Source organism: Anabrus simplex, chromosome 6, assembly GCF_040414725.1.
Source record: "Anabrus simplex isolate iqAnaSimp1 chromosome 6, ASM4041472v1, whole genome shotgun sequence".
Classification (NCBI taxonomy): Eukaryota; Metazoa; Arthropoda; class Insecta; order Orthoptera; family Tettigoniidae; genus Anabrus; species Anabrus simplex.
Window position 1 is genome coordinate 155,444,546 of NC_090270.1, and position 26,638 is coordinate 155,471,183.

Genomic DNA, 26,638 nt, shown 5'->3' on the forward strand with positions numbered 1-26,638 from the left:
AGTTCCCCATCTTCTTTTTTCACTAGCTTTGTGGTAACTCTTTCTGTCCTCTTTCTTCTTATAAGTCCATACAACATCCTTTTACTGCCACTTACATTTGCTTCCATTTTTTGTGTATATTCTTCCCAACTCCTCTTCTTTTCTTCTCCTACCACTTTCTTAAATCTCTGTTTGCTGTTGAGATACTTCCTTTTGCTTTCTTCTGTTTGATCTTGGTTCCATTCTCCCCAGGCTGTCTTTCCTTTCACCACTTTCCTCACTTCCTCATTCCATCACGGTATCTCCTTTTCTTTCAGTCTTGTAGATGTCCTGCCACAAGCACTCTCTGCTGCACTAACAAATGCCTTTTTAAAATTGGCCCATTCCTCTTCTACATTTTCCACTTCAATAACTGGGATTTGTTGCTTCAATATCTTCTGAAAATCTTCTTGTACATTTTTGTCTTTCAATTTCCATACTTTTATTTGACTTTCTCTAAACTCTCTTAGTTTTTTCATTTTTCCCAACCATAATTTTGCCACCACAACTCTATGGTCCTCATCAGATGCATCTCCTGGTAAAGCTGTCACATCCATAAACTTCCTGCAATTTGTCCTTTCCACCAAAAAGTAGTCACTTACTGATTTTGTTCTTCTGTCAACCCACCCATATCTCTTAATTTTCCTGCTGTTTTTCTTACGAAACCACGTATTCCCGACTATAAGTCCATTCCTCTCATAGAAGTCCACTAGTTTCTTTCCTTTGCGATTCTTTTTCCCATATCCATGTGCTCCAATGACTTCTTCCTTTCCTTGTCTCTCGTGTCTGACCTGTCCGTTGAGATCTCCCATAATAATCACTTCCACACCTGAAATTTCTCTTTCTACTTTCTCGAAGAATCCTTCAATATCTTCTTCCCTGTTTCCAGTCTGTGGTGCATATACTTATATGAAGTCCATCACTTCATTCTTCATTTTTAGTCTAATCTTCATTATTCTATCACTCACACATTCTACCACTTCATACTCCTTCAATTGCTTCAAAATGATTAGTGCCACTCCATTTATTGCCTCTTGGCCACCACTCTAGTATAAAGTGTGTCCTTTCCTCAACATCTTCCTTCGGTTACCTTTCCATTTCACTTCACTCAGCCCCAGCATTTCCACCTTCTCCTTCTCCATGAAATCTACTACTTCCTCTGCCTTTCTTGTCAGGGTCATAAGATTTACTATTGCTATCTAACTGTTGGTTACTGGTCGCTGATTTCTCACAGTTCCCCCAGTACCCTGAGAACTGCATATGCTTTAAGCAGGGGGCGCCATAGCCTTTTCAGAGATTGGTTTCCTAGTACCATACCATATATAGGCTATTATTATGATGGGGTCGCTACTTTCAAAGGCATTTTATACCTACTGCCAGGTGTTATTCTAGGCCGCTCCACTGGAGTACAGATGCCTTCTGTAGCCGCTCCTCTGGAGTACAGGCGCTACAAGTTTCCCTCTTCCGCCACTGATGCTGTTGGGATCTTCACCTATACCCTGCGCTTGGACCCTCCATATTTGTGACCCCTGGAGGGAGGGTGTCCCAGTATTTTAAAGGCCATTTTGTTTAACATTGTGAAGTTCCAAGTACTGGCCGTGCGATGCACGACGTATGAGATATTAAGCTGATAAGAACAGATTAAAACTTTTTTATTAAAATATATAAAATTATTACAGTGAGATTATACTTAAGAAATATACAAAGAATCACTGGTGTTTTTGTAAAGCAAAAGTTTTTAACGAGTCCATATGGCTCACTTCACTTATTCAGATATACACGAGAGATATATTTTTAGTGGCACAAGTAGCCCAGTCATAAGTTTTACAGTATTAATTAACATTCATCATCAAGGTATTAAATCAAATACAGTTGAATTTTATTTTAGTATTGAAAGGTTGAACCATCATAATATCTTCTGTCAACTTAATAGTGAACTCACTTCAATACGGAACACTATGAAATTCTTATCTCTTTAATGTCATAAGACTGACGAGGCTCCAAACTTGCTTCATTATCTGGGTAGCATGCCATGTTGTTCTTTACTCCACCAATAAGAAAAAATTGCTGTAAGTTTCACTATGTTAATTTAAACAAACAAAACAACAATAATCATTATGTGATAAGACCAACTCATTTTGCTGCTTCAAAAAGAACTCATAAATGATCAAAATTGACAAACCACAGATGTGTGCAATATACCCACAATATCTGTCTACCACAACTCCACAGAAAATGCTTTGCTAGCCATTGTTTTTATGGTAGGATAATATTAATTGTGATTATTGCTTTAGGTACATGTATTGGGCAGATTGGATACTAATGGGCAATAAACCTGCTAAGATAATGAAGGCCTGGATGGATGGATCCCACAGTGAAGTTTTTGTTGGTTCAAGTAAGTTGCCGCTCAAGAAACCCAATGGGCTTACAATTGACTTTGATAAGAAGAAGTTGTATTGGTGTGATGTCTTCCTGGGCAACATCTACAGGATAAACCTTGATGGTACTGGAGTGGAGGTAAGATTTTATTATCAGTTCCTTCAGTTTATGGACCAGCAGAACGTGCCTTATAATATCATACCTGCCAACTTTCCCGATTTAGGCGGGAGACTCCCGATTTTTGACAGTTCTTCCCGCCTCCCGATTATTCTAATATTTCTCCCGATTTTAGCCTATTTTTCGGCGAACTGCAAATATTTGTTTTTAAATCCCCCAATTTCAGCTTTTTTTTGCCGGTGGCCAGAAGTCCTTCGCTCATTGGCCACTTTCAATCGAAATCGACGTTTATTAATGCAAGAAATGTGCGCGAATTGCGATGTTTATTGAAACCTGCATATCGCGTGCTATATTTGTGTTCTTTCACATCAGTCTAATCGATTCTGTTCTCTTTGGTCATTTCCAGAGACTAGTCATTAGATATTGAGTCTTAGTAATTTAGTGACAGAATTTCAATGATAACGACTAGTAACTTTTCTAGAGATTTTAGGAGCCGTTTGGAGACAATTCTGACTAATTTTATCTCAATATAAATAAGAGTATTGTCTGTACATTGCTCAGAATTTAAAAATAATTATATTTCCGTACCGGTCGTGACCATAGTAACAAGGGGACGTTTTAATTTTCCGTAATTTCGGTCTGTATGTATGTATGTATGTATGTATGTATGTATGTATGTATGTATGTATGTACGCACGCTCGCTCATCACGAGAAAACGGCTGAAGAGAATTTAATGAAAATTAGTATATAACGTCGGGGAATAAGTCGCTACAATCTAGGCCATAAATAATTTCATTCAGGCTGAATGAAATGGTAGTTCAGGGGAAGGCCTAAAATTTTGTTCTCAAATATTTATGTTATTATTGGCCCTATTAATAAATACTACATAACTAAAGTTATATTATATTAAATTTCCTATCATTTATGTCTTATACAGTTTTACTGCACCGGCTATGATAAGAGATATTCATGAATTTGGATTCTTTGCTAAGTCCATATCAGCGCCGAGGTACGAACAGAATTTTATGTAAAGTTGGGGAATAAGGAACTGCAGTCTACACTATAAATAATTTTATCCACCCTGTTCGAAATGGTAGTTTAGGGGAGGGTGCCAAAAATTTAATTTTTAATTACCTATCTTACTGGTCATATTGAAAATTACTACATAATAAAAGTTATAGAGAATACAATTTCCGATTATTTATGTCTTATTCAGTTTTACCGTACTGACTATAATAATGGTGATGGTGATTAAATTTTGAACATAATTGTAAGAATGAGAAAAAAGCCATGAAGGAATGATTGCTTGAATGATAACACAAGAGGGAGTTATGAAAGAAAGGAGGACTCATTTTACATTAGGTGCTCTAATATCACAGATTCGGAAGGAAATTAAATGTGAAGGCCTCCAATATAGAAAGCTCATAAAATTGATCAACAATAACGTTACATTGACCATTGTTTGTTGTGATGTGCTTTGTGTATTCTGCTGCCATTTATCTCCAATAGATGGGATTACTGCTGTGTTTCGAGTATAACAGCCTGCCTGAATATTGGCAGGAAATAGCTGGGGAGTGGCGAGTTAGATTTCTCTCTTCTTTAGCATGCCATTCCTCTGGTTCTTAAATTTTCTGATACTACTAGTACATAACACACTGGATCATTATAGTATTTCAGCTATTCGATCCCTACTCTGAGGCAGTGATTGGAATGAGCAGTGTGCACACTTGAACGGAATAATTACACAGGAGTGTTTGTCGCTGTCTGCAGCCTGGTCATTCTAGCTCTGAAACTTTGAACTGTTAGATTAACACCATAGTACTTTTCGCTAAAAGTGAGAAAATGTGCTGTTTTTCATCTTAACGAATATTTCATACGATAGCATTGCTTTTAATCGCACATTCATACCGGCATCATTGTAATGACCTATATTTACTTCAGTTGGGGAAACTATGACAATCTTTCTGAGAATTCTGTAGCGAAGCACGGGTACATCAGCTAGTTATTTGCTCCAAATAGCATTGCACTTCGCATAATCGCGCGGGCGCTTGATGCAATACTATATTAATCTATGCATTTGCTAAGTAATGGCATGTAAGTGGATGACTGATTCACACATGTGGAGCATGAGTTCATACTATTTCCGTTAGGCTTATCAGAGACCGATCATCTCATTCTTATACTTCCTGTGAGGGAATGTGTATGTTTAGTCCTCAGCCCGAGAGATGTGTAATTTTTAGCCTTGTAGCCTCATATAGCAACAGTCGGACTTTGAGACAAAAAGTGTTATAAATATTTCATAGTATTGTATTGCGCAAGACATGTAGAATAAGCAGTTTTGACCAATTATATCTCCTGATTTTTCCTGATTTTTATATCAAAATCTCTTGATTTTCAGTTTTGTAAAGTTGGCAGGTATGTAATATAAATGTTGCTTTGTGGGTAACCAAACTTGATTCATGACCTCAAGTCCTCTTTGTTAGAACAGTTGCTTGATAGCCTTGATTAACTTTCCTATCTTCCTGCCCATTAAAATTATATATATTGCTACTATTTTTGTCAATAATTGAAATTGTAATAACTAGTTTGATCACTGTTTTGATATTTGTAGTACAGTTGTGTTCTTGAAGAATTATTATTTAAAAATTGAAATGAGAAAAAATCAGCACTTCGTTGTGCAGATAATTTCCTTTATGACTTTACCATGATAACATTTTTGTTGAGTTTCATAAATGTACAAATCTAAAACTAAATCAAACACTATGATTGTGACTTTATAAACTCCCATACCAATCCTGTTAGTATTATTTTTCCTTAAGAAAAAAGGGAAAAGAATTAACAATAAGTGTCCAAAAGATGGAAAAGGGAGGTTACAGTGACTCAGACACACCTCATATGCCACCTAATCATAGCTGACTTGAAATTGAGGGCTGTTGTATCCATGCTAAAGCATATGGATTTAGATTCCATTAAAAACAAAAAAACAAAAAACACACCCACAGATGGTCAATTCAGCAAGTTCTGATTCTGTTGAATTCCTTCCAGGAACTAATCCAATACCTTATTTGCACTTACCAAACATAGAATTAAAAATAAATACTTGTATTGTCTAAGCTGAATTTCTTGAGCTATTCATCGAGTTTCCATAAAAAGTGCCATATCGAAATGTGGCTATTTAAAAACAACAAATGACAGAAATCTTCAAAATTTTCACCTCAACAACACTGGATTCATTCCTTCATTGCCAAATAAATCTTCTTGCTGAGTGGGAATCAAATACTTCTTAAACATATTTCAAGAAGACTTGTTGCAAGAAAAGAAAAAGAAACATTGGAATAAATTGTATTATTTTCAGTATGCTAGTATATTTCCAAATGTGTTAATTTCTTGATGGATGCAGTACATTTGCATCTGTCTCTTGGCACTGGCCAGACCAGAATGTTGATGCTTGTTATTTTAAGGGGCCTAACATCGAAGGTCATCAGCCCAGACCAGAATGTATCTTCCACTGAAGTCTCGGCCTCATATATGACTGTGGCAGTATGGAAGCTACTGAGATATGGGTGGTAAAAAAAGAAAAAAAGGCAATGGCTTTTAGTGCCGGGATGTGTCCGAGGACTTTGGCTTGCAAGGTGCAGGTCTTTTGATTTGACTCCCGTAGATTGCCTGCGCATTGTGATGAGGATGAAATGATGATGATGAACACTCAGTCTCCATGCCAGGGGAATTAACCAACGGTATGGGTGGTGCTGAATAATGATGCAGGAAGCACAACTAGTGGATCTGAGTGTTATGAAAAGTGTTACTTATAGGGACAGTTGTGTTGTGATAGTGCTTTCTGCTCAAGTGAGGAAAGCTGTGACAAGCTACCTCACTCATCATCTTGCCTAATACGCCTCATGTTGGCTCTGCCATCAGTTTTTGCGGTTTCCCTGTAGCCGCATAACCTTTGGTGGTACTATTTGAGGATTGAGCTTGCTTATTCCTCCTCCTCCTCTTCCCCCTGTCAGTAGATGCCTAAAGTCTGCCTTCCATTTTGGGTTTATGATCTAAAGCCATGTTAGGCATTCTTGCTACATGCATTCTTTATTGTTGTTCTTTCCAGTTAAATTTCTGTTGCTGTTACATTGAGAATGTATGTAATTATTTTCAAATTTGTTCATTAGGGATTCTATTCATTTAAGTTTGTCTATTAGAAATTTCATCCCTGTGGCTTAGACGTGACTAACATCTTTCATCTTCCTTATCTATGATTCAAATACATTTATACCACAAATACGTATATATTCAGCTAATGAATGATGGTAAATGAAGTTGGGTAAGGAGATGGAAGGAATAGGCTCTGTCCCAGCATTTGCCTTGAAGTGAAAATGGGAAACCACAGAAAACTATTCTCAGGACAACTGACGGCAGGGCTCAAACCCACCCTGTCTCCTGAATGCAGAACTCGGCTCCATAGTCATAGCACATTCAAAATAAACACCTAATGCACCAAATTTTTAACAAAGCCGGTTTTTATTCTATACCTTTGTTGTTTTCATAATATATTGCTACATGCTATGGGTACACTTTCTCTATGTAATCTCTGCCCATTTCAACTGCATTACACACCTCGGATGGAGCATATGTGATCCTGCACGGTAAAAGTATTGAATTCTACGTCTATGCCACTATGCAGTAATTGTCATGAGGGAGTCAATTAGTGTAAAAATACTTCTTTCAAATGTGTGGTAGGTAGTGGTTTGGGCTATGAAAGCTTCAGATGCTTTCCTTTGTTTTGAGAACCACCTCCCGTGTGATTGGGCTTAAAATAATCTGCATTTAGTAGGACTGTCACCCAGGTGGCAGATTCCCTATCAGTTCTTTACCTAGTCTTTCCTTAAATTATTTCAAAGTACTTGGAAATTCATCAGACATTTCCCCTGATAAATTATTTAATTCACTAATTCCTTTCCCTGTAAATGACTATTTGCCTCAATTCGTCCTCTTGAAATCCAACTTTATCTTCATAATGTGACCTTTCCTACCTTTAAAAGCTCCACTCAAGCTTATTCATCTATTAATGTTACTCCGTACCATTTCTCCACTGACAGCTTAGAACATCCCGCTTGGTTAAGCAGCTCATCTTCTTACTCCCAAGTCTTCGCAGCCCAATGTTTGCAACATTTCTGTAACACTACTCTTTAATAATAGGAATCAATCCTGGGATGTTCCACCATTCAACACTTTATATATTATGTAACATTTATTAAATGAATACCGGTTTCGATTCCCATGGAATCATCATCAGTTCATAGCATATAAATAAATCAAAAGGGTATTAACACACATTCAACATGAAATCTGCCTTAAAACGCACTTAATATGACCGCATAGGATCACTTTAGTCAGTCCATCGTTTAGGTCTCTTTGGAGGGATTGTTTGGGCTTTGCGGCCCTCCCAGTACTTCTTCAGATGCTCCGATCTTCATGCCCTTTCCTGAGTTGAAAATATGCATGTTATTGGTTTGTTTCATGTAAGGGTAAAGCGGAGGTTTGTATTCTTGAGTTTTGTATTCAGTTTTATCTAATTTGTGGTGTCTTCTGTTGTAAGGCCTATTTCCTTCAGATCTTCTCTTACTTCTCTGATCCATTTACATCCTGTTGTGGCATTTTTTGAGACGAGCTTGTGTTGTACTAGTTGTTTCAGAAGTCTCAAATCCTGCATCCTCATGATATGTCTAAAGAATCCCAGTCTCCTCTAATGGGTTCTAGCTCTTAGTATAGTATGCACACTTTTTAGTGATAGATTTTTGTACTCGTTGGAGAAGTAAGAAGGGTTCCGTTAATACTACCAACTGAATGGAAATGAAATTTGAATTGAATCGATAATATGATCGATCGATATGAATTTTATAAACCTTTATTATTTTAAGCAAACAACTGTGTCATACGCACAATATATAATACTATATAACATTTCCCGTTGCGAAACGTGTTCCTAGCATGAATTCTATAGTTTGGCTTTGCTGTGTAAACAACAACAGTACGAGTACTTAAAGTGTACGCCAGATGGCGCACAGCGATGATAAGCGATTCTTAGTTTGTGTTTCAAAGGTTGCCAATACGAATCTCGAAGATAACCAGAGTCGACCTCTTCAGCACTAGGGTGTAAATCTATCACTAAAAAGTGCGCAGATAGTATACGACTTTGTTAGGTATTATCCGCCACTGTCCATCTTTCTGGTATTTTTTGTTGATGCAGGTTCTTCCAATCCTCCTTTCAATTTTCTAGTCTTTGATTGTTGATTCAGGTGAAAAAGTGTTTCTGCTGCATATTTAGCTTCTGGTTTAATATCTGAGTTGTAGTGTTTTATTTTTGCATTTATTGATAGACATTTCTTTTTGTAGATATCCCATGTTAATTTTTGTGCTTTAGCTAATCTATTTGTTCTTGTTTGGATTGATATTTTTTTCATTTAGGCTATGTGTTATTACTTCTCCAAGATATTTAAATTTACTATTTTGATTTTATTACCATTTAACTTCTTTTAGTTGTGTTGGTTTTTGGGGCATAATTTCTGTTTTTTCCAATGATATTTTGAGGCCAGTTTTATTTGCAGTGTTTTGAAGTTCTGATATCTGGGTTTTTATGTCTTTTATGTCCACTGCTAGTAATGCTAAATCGTCGGTGAAACCCAGGCACTTTGTTTTGATTTTTCGGCCAATCTTTATTTTTGGGGGACATTTCCTAAACCATTCCCTCATTACCATTTGTAGAGGACAATTAAATATTAGTGATGACATGGGTTATATATCATAAAAACACATCAAAATTTAAAGAATGTCCTAGGGTCCAGTTCACAAATAATTGGAGTGTGTTTGTACATTGTTGAGCAGAGTTAAAAAAAAAATATATATATAAAAAACTTGAAGCTGAGGAATGTTATAAAGTTCGTAGGTTGTTGCTGTGTATATAAAAACATATGTTAAAAAATGTTCATATATTCATAGTCGAATCGTTCATGAAAAATAAAAAATGTGTCAAAATTGACAATCTTGTAAAAGTGCCGCTGTTAAGGCAATTTACAGCTAAGGCAGTTTGCCAAGGAGTTGGGGGAACATCCTTTGTTGTTCTGTAACAGCTGCTGTATATTGAAAATGTCACTGTTGATATTGTTGTTGAAGGTAAAATGTTAAATGACAGTACAGCCTGGGTTGTATGGCACAGTAGTCACAAAAGGTGGATGTCTGTGGAGAAAGAAGAAAAAGAAGAAATGAGAGCTATCTGTATTCGGACTTTAATTATTGGAGAGTGGTTTAGTAGTACTTACTCCCTTACTCCTCGCTCTCGTTACCCTGCCGCTAGGAAAGCTGGAGGTACACTGCTCACCTTTATCTGCATGGAGCTTATTGCTGACTTTAAGAGGGGCCAGTGACTTGTTTTGGATTGGCTGTGGTGTGGAGGAGGTGCAAGAGAGTGAGCGAGTGATCTGTTGATGTGCTGTTCTCCTTAGATACGTCTTGAGAATAAGGGGGTGGATGACCTCGTAAAGTACGGTATGTTTGTTTTCTCGATAGATTCATTCAGATTGTGATTAAAATTAATTTGTTTATCCAAAGATATATAAAACATTTCTGTTATATTGAGCAGAGGTCCCTTTTTCATAATTTAATGATTTGTAAGTCCTTGTCTATATCGGAAAAATTGTGGTTAGATTCGTGCATGTGTATTCCCATGGCAGAATGCCTGTTATGTTTGACTGCATTAATGTTTGATGTACCTAGTGTTAAAGCTTCTCCCTGTCTATCCAATGTAACTTGCTAAACAAGACTGGCATTGTAGTGTGTAAATACCTGACTTGCCAAACTTATCGAATTTATTCACGGATCCTGGATTGTGGAAATAAGAAAGATTGCTGTTGGTTGACCTGAACGCTATTTTTACCCCGTGTTTTTTAAACAAGTTTGTTACTTGGTATACATAATCGTTGATGAAGCTGAAAACTGAATAACTGTCCTTCTGCTTCTTTTCTTTAATAAGAGTAGATGTTGGTTTATTTTGAATTGTAGATATTATTTGTTTGATGAACTTTCTGTTATACCCATTACAGTGAGCTATTGCCCTGATGGTATAAAGTTCTTTTTTTTAGGTTGGAATGGGATAATGGTACATTGGATACCCTGTGGACCAAGCTGAAAAATGAGGCTTTTTGAAAAAATGGGAATTGGGGTGGATTGAAAATTGCTTGATATTATTGTTGGTTTGTGTAGGCTTCATGTATATATCATATGAAAGGTATGTTGACTTCTTGTGACTGTTAAGTCTAGATAATTTAGAGAACGGTTAGATTCTGCTTCCAATGTGAAGTGTGTACGGGGATTCAACTTATTTAACAAGTGACTTATTTTTGGATTGGCTGTGGTGTGTGTGTGGGGGGGGGGGGGGGTGAGAGTGGGGGGAGTGATCCGTTGATGTGCTGTTCTCCCTAGATATGTCGTGAGAATATGGGGATGGATGACCTCTTAAAGTATGTTTGTTTTCTCAATAGGTTCATTCAGATTTTGATTAAAATTGACTCATTTATCCAAAGATATATAAAACATTTCTGGCAATTTTGATCAGAGGATCCTTTTTCATAGGGCTAACCAATCTACTCAATTAAGTGCCGAGGTTATGGATAGTGGAAGCCTTTACCTTCTACCCTTCCAAGGGCCTTCATGTCCTGTACGGAGATGACTTGACTTTGATCTTATCCTTCAATGGTATGTTTGTGTACATGACCCTCAGCATAATTCATAAAAATCATTGCAGTCCTTTCACGGTTACAGTACATCAGTTTAAGATACCGGTCTACTAATCCATTCATCCACACTCCTATATTTTCTCGCGTCATGATCTTTAATAATTATATTTCAATTCTACAGTTCTTTCATTTCAATGATAACAGTTCCCTACCTCAAAATGACAAAATCAGCCTGGAAGGAGAACCAGAGGACCTTATATTAGTGTAAAGACTGTAACAACACCTGTGTCCACCACATTTTGTGAAATACCATGCAAAATTCATTATTAATCATGAAGGTTGTGTGATTTTGTGATTTTTTTTTTTTACTTTTTTTGTGTATGACAGCCATTTAAAAAATATACTGTATTATGTGCCTTTACATTAATTTATAATGGGGTTTAGTTAAAAGTGTGCAAAAATCTAAATTGTAGGGTATGTCAGTGCTTTGAAAACTCAACCCTCAAAGGATTAGCCACTTCCTTTACCTCAACATTATATCCAACTATTTTTACATACTGCTGACTGAAGACTTCTTCCCTCTGTAGGTCCTCACATATAAACTCTCCTTGTTCATTAAAGATCCCTGAAATGTCTTTCATATGACTGCCAACTATGTTTACCACCATGTTATCCTTAGCTGACTTTTTTGTTAAATTCAATTTCCTATCGAAGTTCCTTCAGTCTCTCTTTACTTCTACAACCATTCCTAGATCTATGTCTTTCTAACCCGCATGTCCTTCTTAATCTCTTTATTTCTCTGTTGTAATATAGTGGGTTCTCCCTCTCCCCCTCCCCCCATTCCTTAGCACTTTCAAAGGTACTTACCTGGTTTTACACTCCTCAACGATTTCTTTGAATCTATCCGATAGGCTCTTCTCATCTTCATTTACCATTTTCCACTGATCATAATTACGTCTTAAAAACTACGTCATGGCTCTCTTATCAACCATATGGTATTATCCAATAGTCCTAGCTTTACAACCTTTTTTTTTTTTTTTTTTTTACTGCATTTCTTAAAAACAACGACAAAAACAGCTTTGTGTTATCTTACTCCATCTATCACCTCAGTTTCTCTATAGAGATCATCTGTCTGGTTTTATCGAGATTATTTCAAAATATTTTTCCCTCTAGTTGGTTCAGTCACTTCCTGATTCAGCTGTACTTGCCATATTAATTTATTTGCCATTTGTTGGTCCTTCCTGTCATTTGCATTACCTTCCCCATTAACATTTGTTAAATTGACATTACCCAATACAATAACATTTCTTTGAGTCGTTCCCCACGTTTATGATTATTGTATCAAATAATTCTGCATCAGCATCAGCGCCACTCTGTCCTGGTGTGTACACCCCAAAAAAAGCAAAAAGTCTTTAAGAGTTGAGTCCTACACCTAGAATTTCATATCTCGACTGGGGGTGAAAGCGCTCAGGTGTTCTCTTTTAATACTCAGACACCACTTATACTCGCCAGACTGAGACTCGCCAGACTGAGACATAATTTACTTATTTTTATTTTTGAATGAAATTGTTTGTGTATTCTTTGTCTTTGGCAGCCTCTAAGTGGAGGAAGATTTTTGAAAATAAAAATGCTCTCCTCCTATCTTTCCTAACCTGTCTGTATGATAAACAATCCACTTCTGTGAGAAATGTTCTGATCTAACATCGTATTTATTGCAAAAATATTTTCACCATCAGAATGATGGCTGGCAGGGTAGGAGAGGTGATGGTGTACAATTTCTAATCACTAGATTGTGTTCCAAAGGCCTGGATTAAGTTCCAAACCTCTCCACAGTGCTCGTATGGAGTGAGGGCATATAACTGTGTTGATGGTGATTCATTCGTCGGATGGGGGTGTGAAGCTGTGAAAAGACCCCTTGGTGTTATTCGACAGGAGTAGGCTATATGCCGACACCAGGTTTTACCCTCTCTCTACATCATCATTTACCGAGCTTGATAGCTGCAGTCGCTTAAGTGCGGCCAGTATCCAGTATTCGGGAAATAGTGGTTTCGAACCCCCGCTGTTGGCAGCCCTGAAGATGGTTTTCCGTTGTTTCCCATTTTCACACCAGGCAAATGCTGGGGCTGTACCTTAATTAAGGTCACAGCCGCTTCCTTCCAATTCCTATCCCATTGTCGCCATAAGACCTATCTGTGTCGGTGCGACGTAAAGCAAAAAAGAAATTATCATCATCATATCATCTCACATCCAAATGCGCAAGTCGCCTATGGGTGTCAAATAGAAGGACCTGCACCGGGCTAGCCGAAAATTTCCTCGGACACTCCCGGCACTAAAAGCCATATGATAAATAAATACCGTATTTACGCGAATGATCCCCGCCACCGAATAATCCCCGCACCCTAACTTTAGGTAGGCTTATTTTGGAAAAAAAAAAATGCCAACATTGACGCAAAAAAAAACCGCATTCCAATTTCGTACCTCAAATTTTTTAAAAATGTGCGGTTATTATTCGCGTAAATACGGGTATTTATGTGAATAATCCCCGCCACCGTATTTACGCAAATAATACCCGCCATCGAATAATCCTGCACCCTAAATTTAGAAAGGCTGATTTTGAAAAAAATGCCAACCTTGACACAAATAAAACCCACACCCCAATTTCGTGCCTCACTTTAAAAAAAAAATGTGCGTGTATTATTCGCGTAAATGTGGTATCCCATGATTCAAGTCCAATTACAATTTCTCGTACTGGTAAATATCTATAAATAATATAAAATAAGTGGTTTGTCTGTACATTGCTCAAAATTTAAAAATAATGGTATTTCTGAATGAATATTGAATTTTCACGACCACATTGTAATCGAAAGCAACTTTCAACCTATTAGGTCGTGTTACGTACATTTAGTACGTGATGAAGAGATGTTAAGTACAGAACAAAAATGGCCAACCAGACACCAGTGGGATCCGAACCCACAACCTCCCGGTTTCGCGTCGGTTGCTCTACCAATTGAGCTGTGGTGGCCTAGGCCATCTTTGTTCTGTTGGAAAGGATCTAAGCTACAGGTCTGGTACTACTACCATCACACTGTTGAGTGCGTTCAAGTTGCCCGTTGAGGGCCAAGTCTTATTAAGCCTTTTTGGTACGAGTCCTACATCCATTATTACAGCCTTATGGTCTCCTATTCCTTCAATTACCTCAGTTTTATCAACAATTTTCCATGGTTTAACCAAGAATACATCTAGTAAGTTACTGAGACGAGTCGGTTCTTGTACTACTTGTGTAAATCCTCCCTCTCATATTAACTTATTTGCCAGTTTCTGTTCATGGGCTTCACTTACAGCTCCATTCCATTCAACTTCAGTTAAATTTAGATCTCCCCCAATTATTACCATATCATTATTATTGTTTTTATGAGTATAATCAATTATTTTCTCAAATATTTCCATGTCTCTTTCCTCTCTTCCAGGCCTGTATGTTCCTATAATTCCCACCTCCTTCATATTATCACAAACTAATTTTATCCCTAATATTTCATCCCTTTCATCGGTAAACCATTCATGTGAACAATAAGTTTCCTTCACCAGAATAAACACCCCCCCTCCCTTTTTATCTCCTCGGTCTCTACGATAGACTGTGTACCATTCTAGAAATACTTCTCTATTACCCACCCCTTCTCTCAGCCACGATTCCACTCCTATCACCACATCAGCCTCATAAGATTCCATCAATGTACCAAATTTTAATTGTTTATGTACTACACTTTGACAGTTTACCAAGAGTAATCTCAGATCCCCTCCCTCCTTAAAACTTGACTGTTTCAATTGGGTAACTTGAAATTCCTTACTTTCCTGAGTTTCATTTTCTAGTTGACTGAGCCAGCTTGAAGTACAGCTGGCTCTTTCTACTAGTTTTCCTGGTCAGTATTATAACTCAAGGTACATATGTTAATAAAATCTAGAACAATATTTGCTATCTTTCATTTACCTGAATTGTTTAGATGGTGGCCATGTTTTGTATAACAGTATCTCTCAAAACTGCTGCATTCAATAACCTGAGTATTCCGAAAATGTTTACAAATTTTAACAATATCTGTATTGACCTTGTCCACTTCAATGTTCACACACGAGTCTGTACTCACTACGTCGTTCGTCCCACCGATGATAAGCACTGCATCGCTGCTCCCGAAGTTCCTAGTTGCTTCTTCTATGTTTTCCAGTACACTGCTGATAGAAGCTCCTGGATATATTTCTCCGGTTGCTGCTATATTGTCGTCGTTTATCACTCCCGCAATTCTCCTTCCTTGGCTATCACAAACACAGCTACCTTTGCTTATTTAGGCCTAACTGGGTCTTGAATCTGAAATCCAAGCCTAAATTTTAACCTCGGCACGGCAATGGCAGCGGATTGCGATGATTTGGTTTCAGTAACAAAAAAAATGCACTTTTTAATTTTCCGTCATTTCTGTCCATATGTATGTATGTATGTATGTATGTACGTATGAGCATCTCGAGAAAATGGCTGAGGAGTATTTAATGAAAATCAGTACATAAAGTCGGGGAACGGACGACTACAGTCTACGCTATAAATCAATTTATTCACGCTGAGTGAAATGGTAATTTAGTGGAAGCCTTAAATTTAATCCTCAGATATTTGTTATGGGTGGTCCTATTGATAAATACTACATAACTAAAGTTACATATAATTAAATTTCCCATCATTTACGTCTTATACAGTTCTACTGTACTGGTTATGATAAAAGAGATATTCATGATTTTGTATTTTTGTTGCTAAATCCATATCAGTGCCGAGCCATGGGAAAATCGGTAAAGAGAATTTAATGAAAATCTGTATGTAGAGTCGGGGAATAAGAAACTACAGTCTAAGCTATAAATAATTTTATTCACTGTGGATTAAATGGTAGTTTAGGGGAAGGCATCAAAAATTTAATTTTTAAATACATATGTTATTGGTCCTATAGAAAAGTACTACCTAACAAAAGTAATAGAGAATAGAATTTCTGATCATTTATGTTTTTTCAGTTTTACCGCACCAATTATGATAAGAGTGGTATTTCAGAGTCGGGAAGAAAACTTTTTTCTTTTTTCTATTTGCTTTTACGTCTTACCGACACAGATAGGTCTTACGGCAAAGAAGAAAACTAAATGTGAAGGCATACAATATCGAAAGCTCATAAAATTAATCAACAATAACATTACATTGACCATTTTTTGTTGCAATGTTCTTTGTCTCTTATGCTGCCACTCATCTCCGATGGATGGAATTACTGCTGTGTACAGAGTATATCAGCCTGGCTGAATATTGGTGCAAAACAGTTTGGGAAATAGATAACTTTCTTCTTTAGCATGCCATTCCTCTGGTTCATACATTTTCTGATACTGCTGGTACGTAACACACTGGTTCATCATAGTATTCCAGGTATTCGATCCCTCTCTGAGGCGCTGACAGGAATGAGCAGTGTGCTCTCTTAATGTAATAATGGCAGAGGAGTGTTCACGGCTCATGGCTGTCTGCGGCCTGGTTATTCCAGCTCTGGAACTTAAGACTGTTACATCGACAGTGTCGTACTGTTCGTTGCAAGTGAGAAAATGTGTGGTTTTTTATTTGATCAAGTATTTCATATGATAGCATTGCTTTTGATCATGGCATTCCTACTGACATCATTATAATGACCTATGTTGATTTCAGTTGGGAAAACCACTAAGACAGTCTTTCTGAGGATGTGAAAAGGCAGGTGGAGAGTGAGTGTCTGCTATTATAATGAAAACTCCCTAGCTTGATTTTGACTGATGGTAGGCAAGAGGGCCTACCATTACAGTGAAAATTCCCTAAACCAATATTCACATGAGAAAAGATGTTTGGTGACTTCCCTGTCGCGTTTCTGGGGTAACGTTGAGAGCTATGCAATTTAATACAATCTTACTCACAACGTGTACACTACCTAACCTAGAATTCTGTATACAGTGTAGAATTCTGTAGCGAAGCACGGGTACATCAGCTAGTCTGTATTAAGTTAATTCTGTTCCTTTCCTTACAATATTTCTACAGTGGAACACTAATAACTTCTTCATTCTTTTGATTTACAATTGGATTCATGTTGTTGCACTGACACAGATAGGTATAATGGCGATGATAAGATAGGTAAGTGCTAGGAGATGGAAGGAAGTTGTCTTGTCCTTAATTAAAGTACAGCCCCAGAATTTGCCTGATGTGGAAATTGGAAACCACGGAAAACCATTTTCAGGGCTGCTGACTGGGCTTCCACCTCACCTATACTGCTCCCTTGTCCAGCCCATTTCCCTGAATGTACCTTCCTATAACTCTATCAGACAGTAATATCATGGTTTGTCAGATGATTTATTTGATTGGGTCTGGTGATTAGTTTAGTAATTTTGAAATATTTTGGCAGACCTCTCGATGTTGGGGTGCATGAATGAAACTTGGTCAGCCATTTTCCCCATCTCCTTCCCAAACTGAGATGAAATATGAGAAATGAAATAAAAATTACGTATATATCTCATGAGATTAGATGGTGGTAGAATTCTGCTGGACATCTGATCTTGCGATACCTTTGTATTGTTGGAATGCTTAGTTCTTCCTTTGTCAGGAAGTTCCATGATTGTCTACTTGAATTTTAAAAATCTGTGCTTCAGTCAGTTTTTGTAAGAGGTTATCTGCTAAATCCAGAACACAGTTCGCTGTACAGGATTCATAAAGCATTCATTGTTCCACCTTAGTATACTATACATATCTCGCAGTATGCCGTTGGTGTTTCTGAGATCCGTCTTGTAACTTCATCAAGATCCGGGGAAAAATTTTCCCTGGTTGTCTTTTTGAAGTTATGAAGATAATTGTTCATACTGTTGAAATATATTGGTTGTGTTGTAGAAACCTGTTACTAGACTCATGCAACATGAAATGATTACTGAAACATTGGAACCCAATTATTTTGCTTGCAGTCTGTACTCACTCAACTGGAGGAGCCTGTGGGGCTAGCCATAAATTCTGGTATTCTCTACTGGACTGAGATGCACACTGGCAATGTGATGTATTACAATTGGCAGAAGAAGGGAGTCTTGGCCAAGGGAAACCCACTCCTCTATGATTTAAAGGCTGTAGACAATGAAACACAGACAGGTAGGTTTCATATATATTAAGAGACTTTTATTTATTTATTATTTACATAGTTTATGCCCACATTGGAGCACTTAAATCAAATCCAAATACGTTTATGTTAACAAAGATTTAACTGAAGATTTAGCTTGCATCATCTTCTTCCTTTCTCAAAACCTCTTCATTCTGGCTGACCTGGCTGCCCTTTCTTCATCAGATATGACATATTGTTTGTGTTGTGCAGTTTTTAATGACAATCTTATTTGTTTGTTCTTGAGAATCCTTTTTTCTTCTCTATTTTCAATTTGCTTCATTGTAATGTTCAGCTCTTCTAAATCATTCTGAACTTCTTTAAACCAATTATTTTTTGTTTTACTTTTCCAAAAGTAATTAAATTGTTGTTTTATTGTGATAAATTTCATTACTCTTTCTTGAACGGCTACCCTTAGATTAAAGTCCCTGGTTTAGGACACATGTGGGACTGATCCATGTAAATTTCATAACCAGGAATGTCATTGAATATTTCCTTGTGTGTGAATTCTCTAGTTCTGTTAATTGGAGAAGGTTCTTTGATGAGTTTAGAAAAGTTCTCTGACCCATCAGTCATTTTCAGTTCCCATTTATGTCTTTTATAACCCTTACTATTCCAGCATCATGGTACACTCGACAGTGAAGTCTGTTCTTACAGGCTCAACATCAAGCATCACTTGACATTTTTTATGACAGCCATTGCTATGATATTCGTTGAGCTAATGCCATCTGTTTTTATTAATGAACTTCGTGGGATTCCCAAAGCAACTTCACGAGTATGGAGGAATGTGTTTAGTTATTTCTGTGGAAATGGCACGAAAAACATTTGACTGTGTATTGGTACATTTTCACTGCATTTAGTTGGCTTTGTTTACATCTTATTGTAGCTATTCCAGATAGATTTATATGCATTTCTTTTTGTTTACAGCTGAATTTATATAGTATATAAGGGTGTAAATGTACTTACATACGAGGGACAACAATGATTATTTATGTGATTTAGAGTACTAATTTCAAGGCGAATGTATGAATCTTAGTGGTATGAGTGAATCTTCATCTCTGACTGGAAGTAAAAAATGTAATGTGTATTACCAGATACCTAAGGCTAACTAATAGTTAATATCAGGCTAAATAATGGTTAATATCATTGTTCAATCCATGTCTGACTCCTTGGCTGTACGGTCAGCATTCTGGCCTTTGGGTCAGAGGGCCGCGGGTTCAATTTCTATGAGTGGTTAACCCCTCAGCGTCGCAGCCGTTTAAAGAGCTTCCTACCCCGCGACCGGATGAGATTTCAACTACACGCGACTGAAATACAATGATTCACTTAAAGCGTTACTACTAGTATAAGAGTAGCCCGATATTCACGAAATTTGGAATTCCATATGGTAGAACTATGTACATGAAGATAATTACATAATTGTTTCACATTTCCTTAGTAATTTAGTTCCGTGTGATAGAGTTCGAAGCACTCTTCGAGACAGAGACCCAAGGCACACTCCTGGCAGCAGTACACCGATGTCTTCTTTTCACCTTGTTTTGAACACGCGATACAACGTCTCTGAGGTTTGGATTTCTCACTCTTGGGTGCTAATTTCCTGATAAAATGAATTTCCTGCAACCTTGGAACTGTATTATCTGATGCGCGCCGGCCTTGAATATTTCGTTTCCCACCCGAGAAGCGTATTTTGTACTCCGTAAACAAACCTTCCATCAGCTGAAACTGATAAGATAACTGCTCAATGTTTGTCCCTGTGACTTGTCTAAATATTATTGGAGAATCTAGGAATCATAATTCACTGTTGAAAACTTCCCTTTGACCTGTATGCGTATCTATAGTCTCCTACACGAAATTTCCAAGTACTGGTTCCTCCTCATCGTCATTCTCATCATTTACCACTGCATCGGCCACAGCCACATCATCTATTTCATTATCACTACTGCTAATACTTCCACTACTACTTCCGACTAAACTTTCATTTGAATTATACAATATTTCAAGCACGTGACTCTCAGCAAGAGCTAGCCATTGACCGCGGTGCGTCACACAAGCTGATGAAGCTGCAGCGGGACCGAAAGCGACAGGACGAAACTGAATGAGGGGAATAACATTCATGACGAATCGAACCAACTCGATACATATTTCAGATTAAAAGGTCGATACATCGTCTTCCAAACGAGATATATACCATGCACAACTGCTTCTCGTGTCGTATGACAGAAAGCAGCACTAACTGATGCCTACACAGAGCGCTCGTGGAGAGTTATGAAAAGACTACAAGCTGAGAAATAAAGACAAATATAATAAATAAACCGCACTCTTAATACAAAATTAGAGCAAAGAACATCACACAATAAGACAAACTTCTCAGATCATCATTTCTTTATTTTATTCTGTGGGAAAGAATGAAGCAAACGGACTATTAAAAAAGCAGGGATTGGTGCTCAGACATAATTGACAAATACTTATCCTTGCAAAAGCAACTACACTTTAACGATTTTCAATTCTTATTTAGTACACTGATAAACCCGAAAATGTCTTCTTGGAAACAAAACAATTTGCATATCCATAACACCAAAACTCTTGGCGCTATAGCCGTAAATGCGAAACCATGTATGGGTCTATACCACATATAGAGGTCGGCGGCTACGGAAGAAAAGGGTGTCTATACCACGTATAGAGGTCGGCGCTGAGGGGTTAATTATTCTGGCTGGCTTGACAACTGAGTGTTCACAATCATTTCAATACACAGAACATACTACCAACCACCAAATAAACACACAGTAGTGATTACATCTCTCCCCATAGGGTGTGGCAGGAAGAGTATCCAGTCATAAAACTGGGTTACATCCACCTGAAATGCTGACTAAAAATTTGGGGAAAAGTCCAGGAAGAACAAAATGATCATTGTTCAGTCTTTGCATTTTCTTCAAATTTCAAGTCAATTTCTATCCTTACCCTTAACGATGATCTTCTTCTTCCTCTCTTCTTCATCCATTCCCTTTTCCAGATTCTCCCTGAGTAGGTTAGTGTACCAAAGCCGTCCACCTTACTTGATCTTTCCACCATTCCTCTTCTAGTACTTTATTGCTATCGACTGCTCTATTTGCAATACAGTACACAACAGACCTCCTCCTCTCACTCTAGGATGTCCCCTAGGCCTTCACACAAAAACTAGAGGACTCAAAAGGGAATCAAAAGATGTTGCATGGAATATTGAAGAGTGGGAGATCAGACAAAGTGGATATTAAAACAATTGAAACAGAGGATGGAATCCTAATCCAGAATATAGAAAACATCAGAGAAGAAATGGGAAACTATTTTGACAAGTTGTTAAATGGCAGTGAAGAAGAGAAGCATGAAAACAATGAACCTGTCAAACATGGAGAAGAAGAAAGACCAATTATGTGGTCAGAAACAGGAAATGCCCTGAAGCTTATGAAAGTAGGAAAATCACCAGGAGTAGATAGATTATCTGCAGATATAATCAAAGCGGCAGGCATACAAGGTCTTCAGTGGCACAATTACTCATTCAGTTATACTGAATTGCGTTGTATATTTCTATATATACGTACTTAACTTCCCGCAACCGACGCAAATACTGGATCTTCAGGATATTCTCCATTCTACTTTGTCGTTCGAGACCACAGCGCATGACCTTGAACGTACCGCGCTGATCACCGGGAGCTAGCAGTTTGCTTCTATAAATCTATTCGTCTGCGACTTCAACATATTTATGGATCTTCATATGTTGTTCGATAGTGTTGTGACTTTGTACCTGACAGAGTGTAAAAACTGACTCATTTGACTGTTCTCCACTATTCATAAACATTGTGAAACTTTACCTATCATTGCGTGTGCCGTACTACCATTCATAATATTACGTACTGTTTTCTTTTAAGTGACTCACAATTTCTACCCCCATCATCAATTTATATTTCATCTTATACCGATCCAGAGTTCATTTAATCTTTTTCATATGCATTGTTTCATGTTTTTTATGTTTTGAACGGCTGACGATGACCTGGACTAGGGTCGAAACCGGTCCCATTTTTAATTACTATTAAATAAGAATGTAATCACTACATTTCTTTCTCTTATGTATTGAATAGGTTGAACCTCTTTTTCAATTATTTAATTTTTAACGTTCAGTGGCTACGTTGAACACTAGGAGTAATTTGGAGAGAAAATAAGATACCAGATGAATGGAAAAAAGGACTGATCATACCAGTATTCAATAAAGGAAGCAGAAAAAAGTGTAAAAACTACATAGGAATTGCCCTGCTACCACACTGCCTCAAGATATTGGAAAAGATCATAGCGAAGAGATTAAGAACAAGGATAGAACATCAGTTTGAAGAAGAACGACATGGCTTCAGAAGCAACAGAGGAACAATAGACCTAATTTTTGCCATTAGACAACTAATGGAAAGGTACTGGGAAAAAAGGAAAGATCTGATAGTAGTGTTCCTAGATATAGAAAAAGCCTATGACTGTTCCAAGTAGCAAAATATGGGAATGTCTGCATAAACTAGGGGCTCCAAGTTCTCTAATTTGTAAGATCCAGTTGCTATATGAAAACTGTGAAAGTAGTGTACAAATAGGGAATGGTAGATCTGAATGGTTCTGAACAAAGAGAGGTGTACAACAAGGCAGTGCACTATCTCCAGTACTTTTCCTTGCACTCAAGGATGTAATCATTAAAGAAATTAAAGGAGGAGGAGGAGGAGGAGGAGGAGGAGGAGGTTCATAATTAACTATAATTGCTTTAGAAAGTAATGATGCATACTTGCAACACCCCACAGTTCCTCAAGACATAACCTCACTACCCATTACTTGTAGCTTGAAGATGGCTGATCTTCACTACTCATATTAAGATTTGCCAATAATTTTAATTGAGCAGGCCACTATTGAAAAATAATAAGATACCTAAACAACTCTATCTTCTCCTTCATTTGTCGTACTTCATTCAATATTCTGACTTATTTTGAGTGGCAATAGGACCAATTGCATGAAATAAATTTCTTGGTTGAAAGCCCATGTTGATGGTGATTAATATCATCTTAAGAGATATTTTTGAGAGAAGCCCAACTTTTTTTCAAACATCACAACAATGTATTCACTTATGAAAATACAGTTATGTCAAATAGGACATGTTTCACCCCTTCTTCTGGGACAATCTTCAGCTACTTAATGAAATCAGAACAATTCCAATAACATAGAAAGATATACGTTGAATAAAATTATATCACTTCATTATACTAATATGGTTTATCTTGCATTAAAAAGTCTTTAAAAACATGATTCTTAATTCTGGAGAACAGTCAAGTATGCCTATGTAGGCCAAATATGGTATTATTAACATAAATTCACTTTAAGTACTATTAATTGTATGGTATAATTTAAAAAAAAAAACCCTTGTGTCCACAAAATCATACGGGTGTGTATTGCGCCATCTGACTAAGGTTGTAGTGTGGTACTCATGCAAGTCACTCCAGATATCATTTATATGCATGCTCCAGATTTATAATCTCATGTTATTAGGCAATATTGACTCCAGCCAATCAGAAATTGCACATGTCATCTGCCCAAGGCTAAACGTAAAATACAGTAAGTGATGGATTATACTTGTATCAAATGTTATTGTATGTAAATACAAGAAAAATTGAGAAAAATTTCAGGAACTTCTCAGCATATTTATTTATGTATTCGATTAGTGGTTTCACCAGAGGTATTAGTACTGAATATCCCTTTGTATCTTAGGGGCATGTACCCAATCTAAAAAGGGTGGGATGCTCCAGGATTTTCAAAGTGGAAATTGTAAAAATTAATCTTCTATGAGACAGTTTAGAGAATGTAATGATCAAACCATGATACAATTAGCCTACTGTGACAGGATTTTCCTATCCAAGCTGTCTCAATTTCAAGTTGGAAAACTGAGAATGCCAAGTTTGAATCTCCTGCATTATGCAATCAGCCGGACAGAACCATCCACTAGGTTTTGGCGGTCTTGTCTTAGTGGCGATATACTCTTCTTGATTGCATGTTATAAATCTCATTCCGTATTGACAGTTATCACTTTACAAATAAAAAGTTTTATATAATCCTCCTTTTCAGTACAAAAGAACCATCTATATTAGATGGAACAATATATATACATGTTTCAGCCTATCTAAAGGCCATCCTCAGTAGAAGCTCAAATATTACATTTATGCAGACATATAAAAACACTGGTGCAGTGAGCAGAATTAAAATACAATGATCATGATTGACAAAGTAAAAACATGTTCCGGTAGAAAATCCTCTTGTCTAAAAACTCGTTTGGTTGACATAAAACTTGCTAATCCTTTTTAAAAAGTGGAACACTGTGTTGTGCAGTGTAGTGAGACCGTCAATAAAGGGAATAATAAGTGTGCATCATCTGTAATGGGGAAACAAAAAAAAAAAAAAAAAAAAAAAAAAAAATCGCATGAAAAGAAATGGCTCAACCGACTTCCTCATTAAAAAGTGGATTATATAAAACTCTTCATTTGTAAAGTGATACTCTTCTTGATGTGTTCATAGGCAATGTCCACATCCGATAGTGCTTTGATTAACAAAGACTTGATTCAAAAAGTTGTAAAACACAAGCAAATAGATTCTGAAACAGTAGCTTTATTCTCTCTCATGGAGGTAATATATCTACTCTTCTTTAAAAATGTGTGGTAATTGAGGTGCAACAACATGACATCATCAAAGTAAGTTTTGCATTAAAGTAGCTGATGACTATGTGTGTATTAGTAATCTTAGATTATTGTGTAGTTAATGAGTTGGAAGAAAAATTTATGTGGGTTAATTGGACTGTTAAAAAAAGTATTTGCTCAGAACCACAGAACTTTTCATGAGATGGCAATAAGTAGGGTATCTTTCATCAGTGTATTCGAATGGTAAAAGACTTTCGTTGGAATGCAGCCATAAAATTAATGGTTTTCTTTGGTCTTGGTATTGCATTATTTGCCAGGACAGATAAACAATCCTTAGTTGGCCATTTGAGGCATTGTTAAGGTACTCAAGCGAACGCTGTAATTATTTCCTCATCACAGGGTACGTTTGAATTGTGAACTTAATTGCCATTGCCTAAATTAAGCCATGAAATTTTGGTTATTGTTGGAGGTACTACGATGAAGTTTGGGGTGTATTGTAGGAGAGGTTAGTACTACTTACAGATGCTCATCAGACAAGAAGATGGCTTCGCTTCAATCTTCATGGTGTAAATGCGCATGTATAATATAATTATTTTTAGTGATGTGTTTCTTTTAAATTAGTGTATTTAAAGGTATATTTATGAAATGCATTGTTGAGGGCACGAGAGTCAGCTTTAAGAGCCACATAATGTATCTTGTGTTGAATGAGAAAAGCAAAAAGGTTTCTGTGTTGTTCTTCTTCATTTCCCGTTTCCAGTCTTCTGGGTCAGGTTGTGAATCAAGCACCTCCACAGTTCTCTCTCTTTTCAAAACTCCCTTGCTTCCGCCAATATTTCTTCTTCTTTTAATCCTCTCTTCTCTATACTCTCCTTCACCGTATCCATCCACCTCTTTCTGGGCCTCCCCCGTTGTCTTTCTCCTATTATTTTCTCCATAAATACTCACTTTGAAACTCTAGCCTCTTCCATTCTCATCATGTGCCCATGTCCGACTCGTTGGCTGAACGGTCAGCGTACTGGCCTTCGATTCTGAGGGTCCCGGGTTCAATTCCCGGCTGGGTCGAGGATTTTAACCTTAATTAGCCAATTCCAATGGCACGGGGGCTGGGTGTATGTGTTGTCTTCATCATCATTTCATCCTCATCATGACGCGCAGGTCACCTACGGGTGTCAAATAGAAAGACCTGCACCTGGCAAGCCGAACCCATCCTGGGATATCCCGGCACTAAAAGCCATACGACAGTTCATTCATGTGTCCATACCATTTCAGCTTACTGGTCTCTATTTTGTCTTGTAGTTTTGTAGTTTAGGGAATCCAATTCTCTCTCTCTGATTTCTATGTTTCTGATTTTATCCCTTTGTGTCTTCCCAAATATTCCTCTAAGGAATTTCATCTCAGCTGCTTTCATCATGTTTTGTTGTTGTCCATTTGCCTGCTGCGTGCGTCTGAAGTGTCTGAAGTAATTCTGTGTGCTGTCAATCTTAAAATTAGGAACTACCTGAAAAGGAAACCGTATGAAAACAGAATTAATTAGTAAAAAAAATTAAAAAG

The 26,638-nt window shown here is 37.2% G+C and overlaps 1 protein-coding gene across 1 annotated transcript in view; it reads left to right on the top strand.

The window, feature by feature from the left end:
* The window catches only part of LRP1 (LDL receptor protein 1), a 744,558-nt gene that overhangs the window by 102,255 nt on the left and 615,665 nt on the right, over positions 1 to 26,638 (top strand). The window contains exons 13-14 of the mRNA XM_068228249.1: positions 2,313 to 2,535; positions 18,220 to 18,397. Coding sequence (XP_068084350.1) covers positions 2,313 to 2,535; positions 18,220 to 18,397 — 401 coding nt within the window. The remainder of the gene's footprint in view (positions 1 to 2,312; positions 2,536 to 18,219; positions 18,398 to 26,638) is intronic.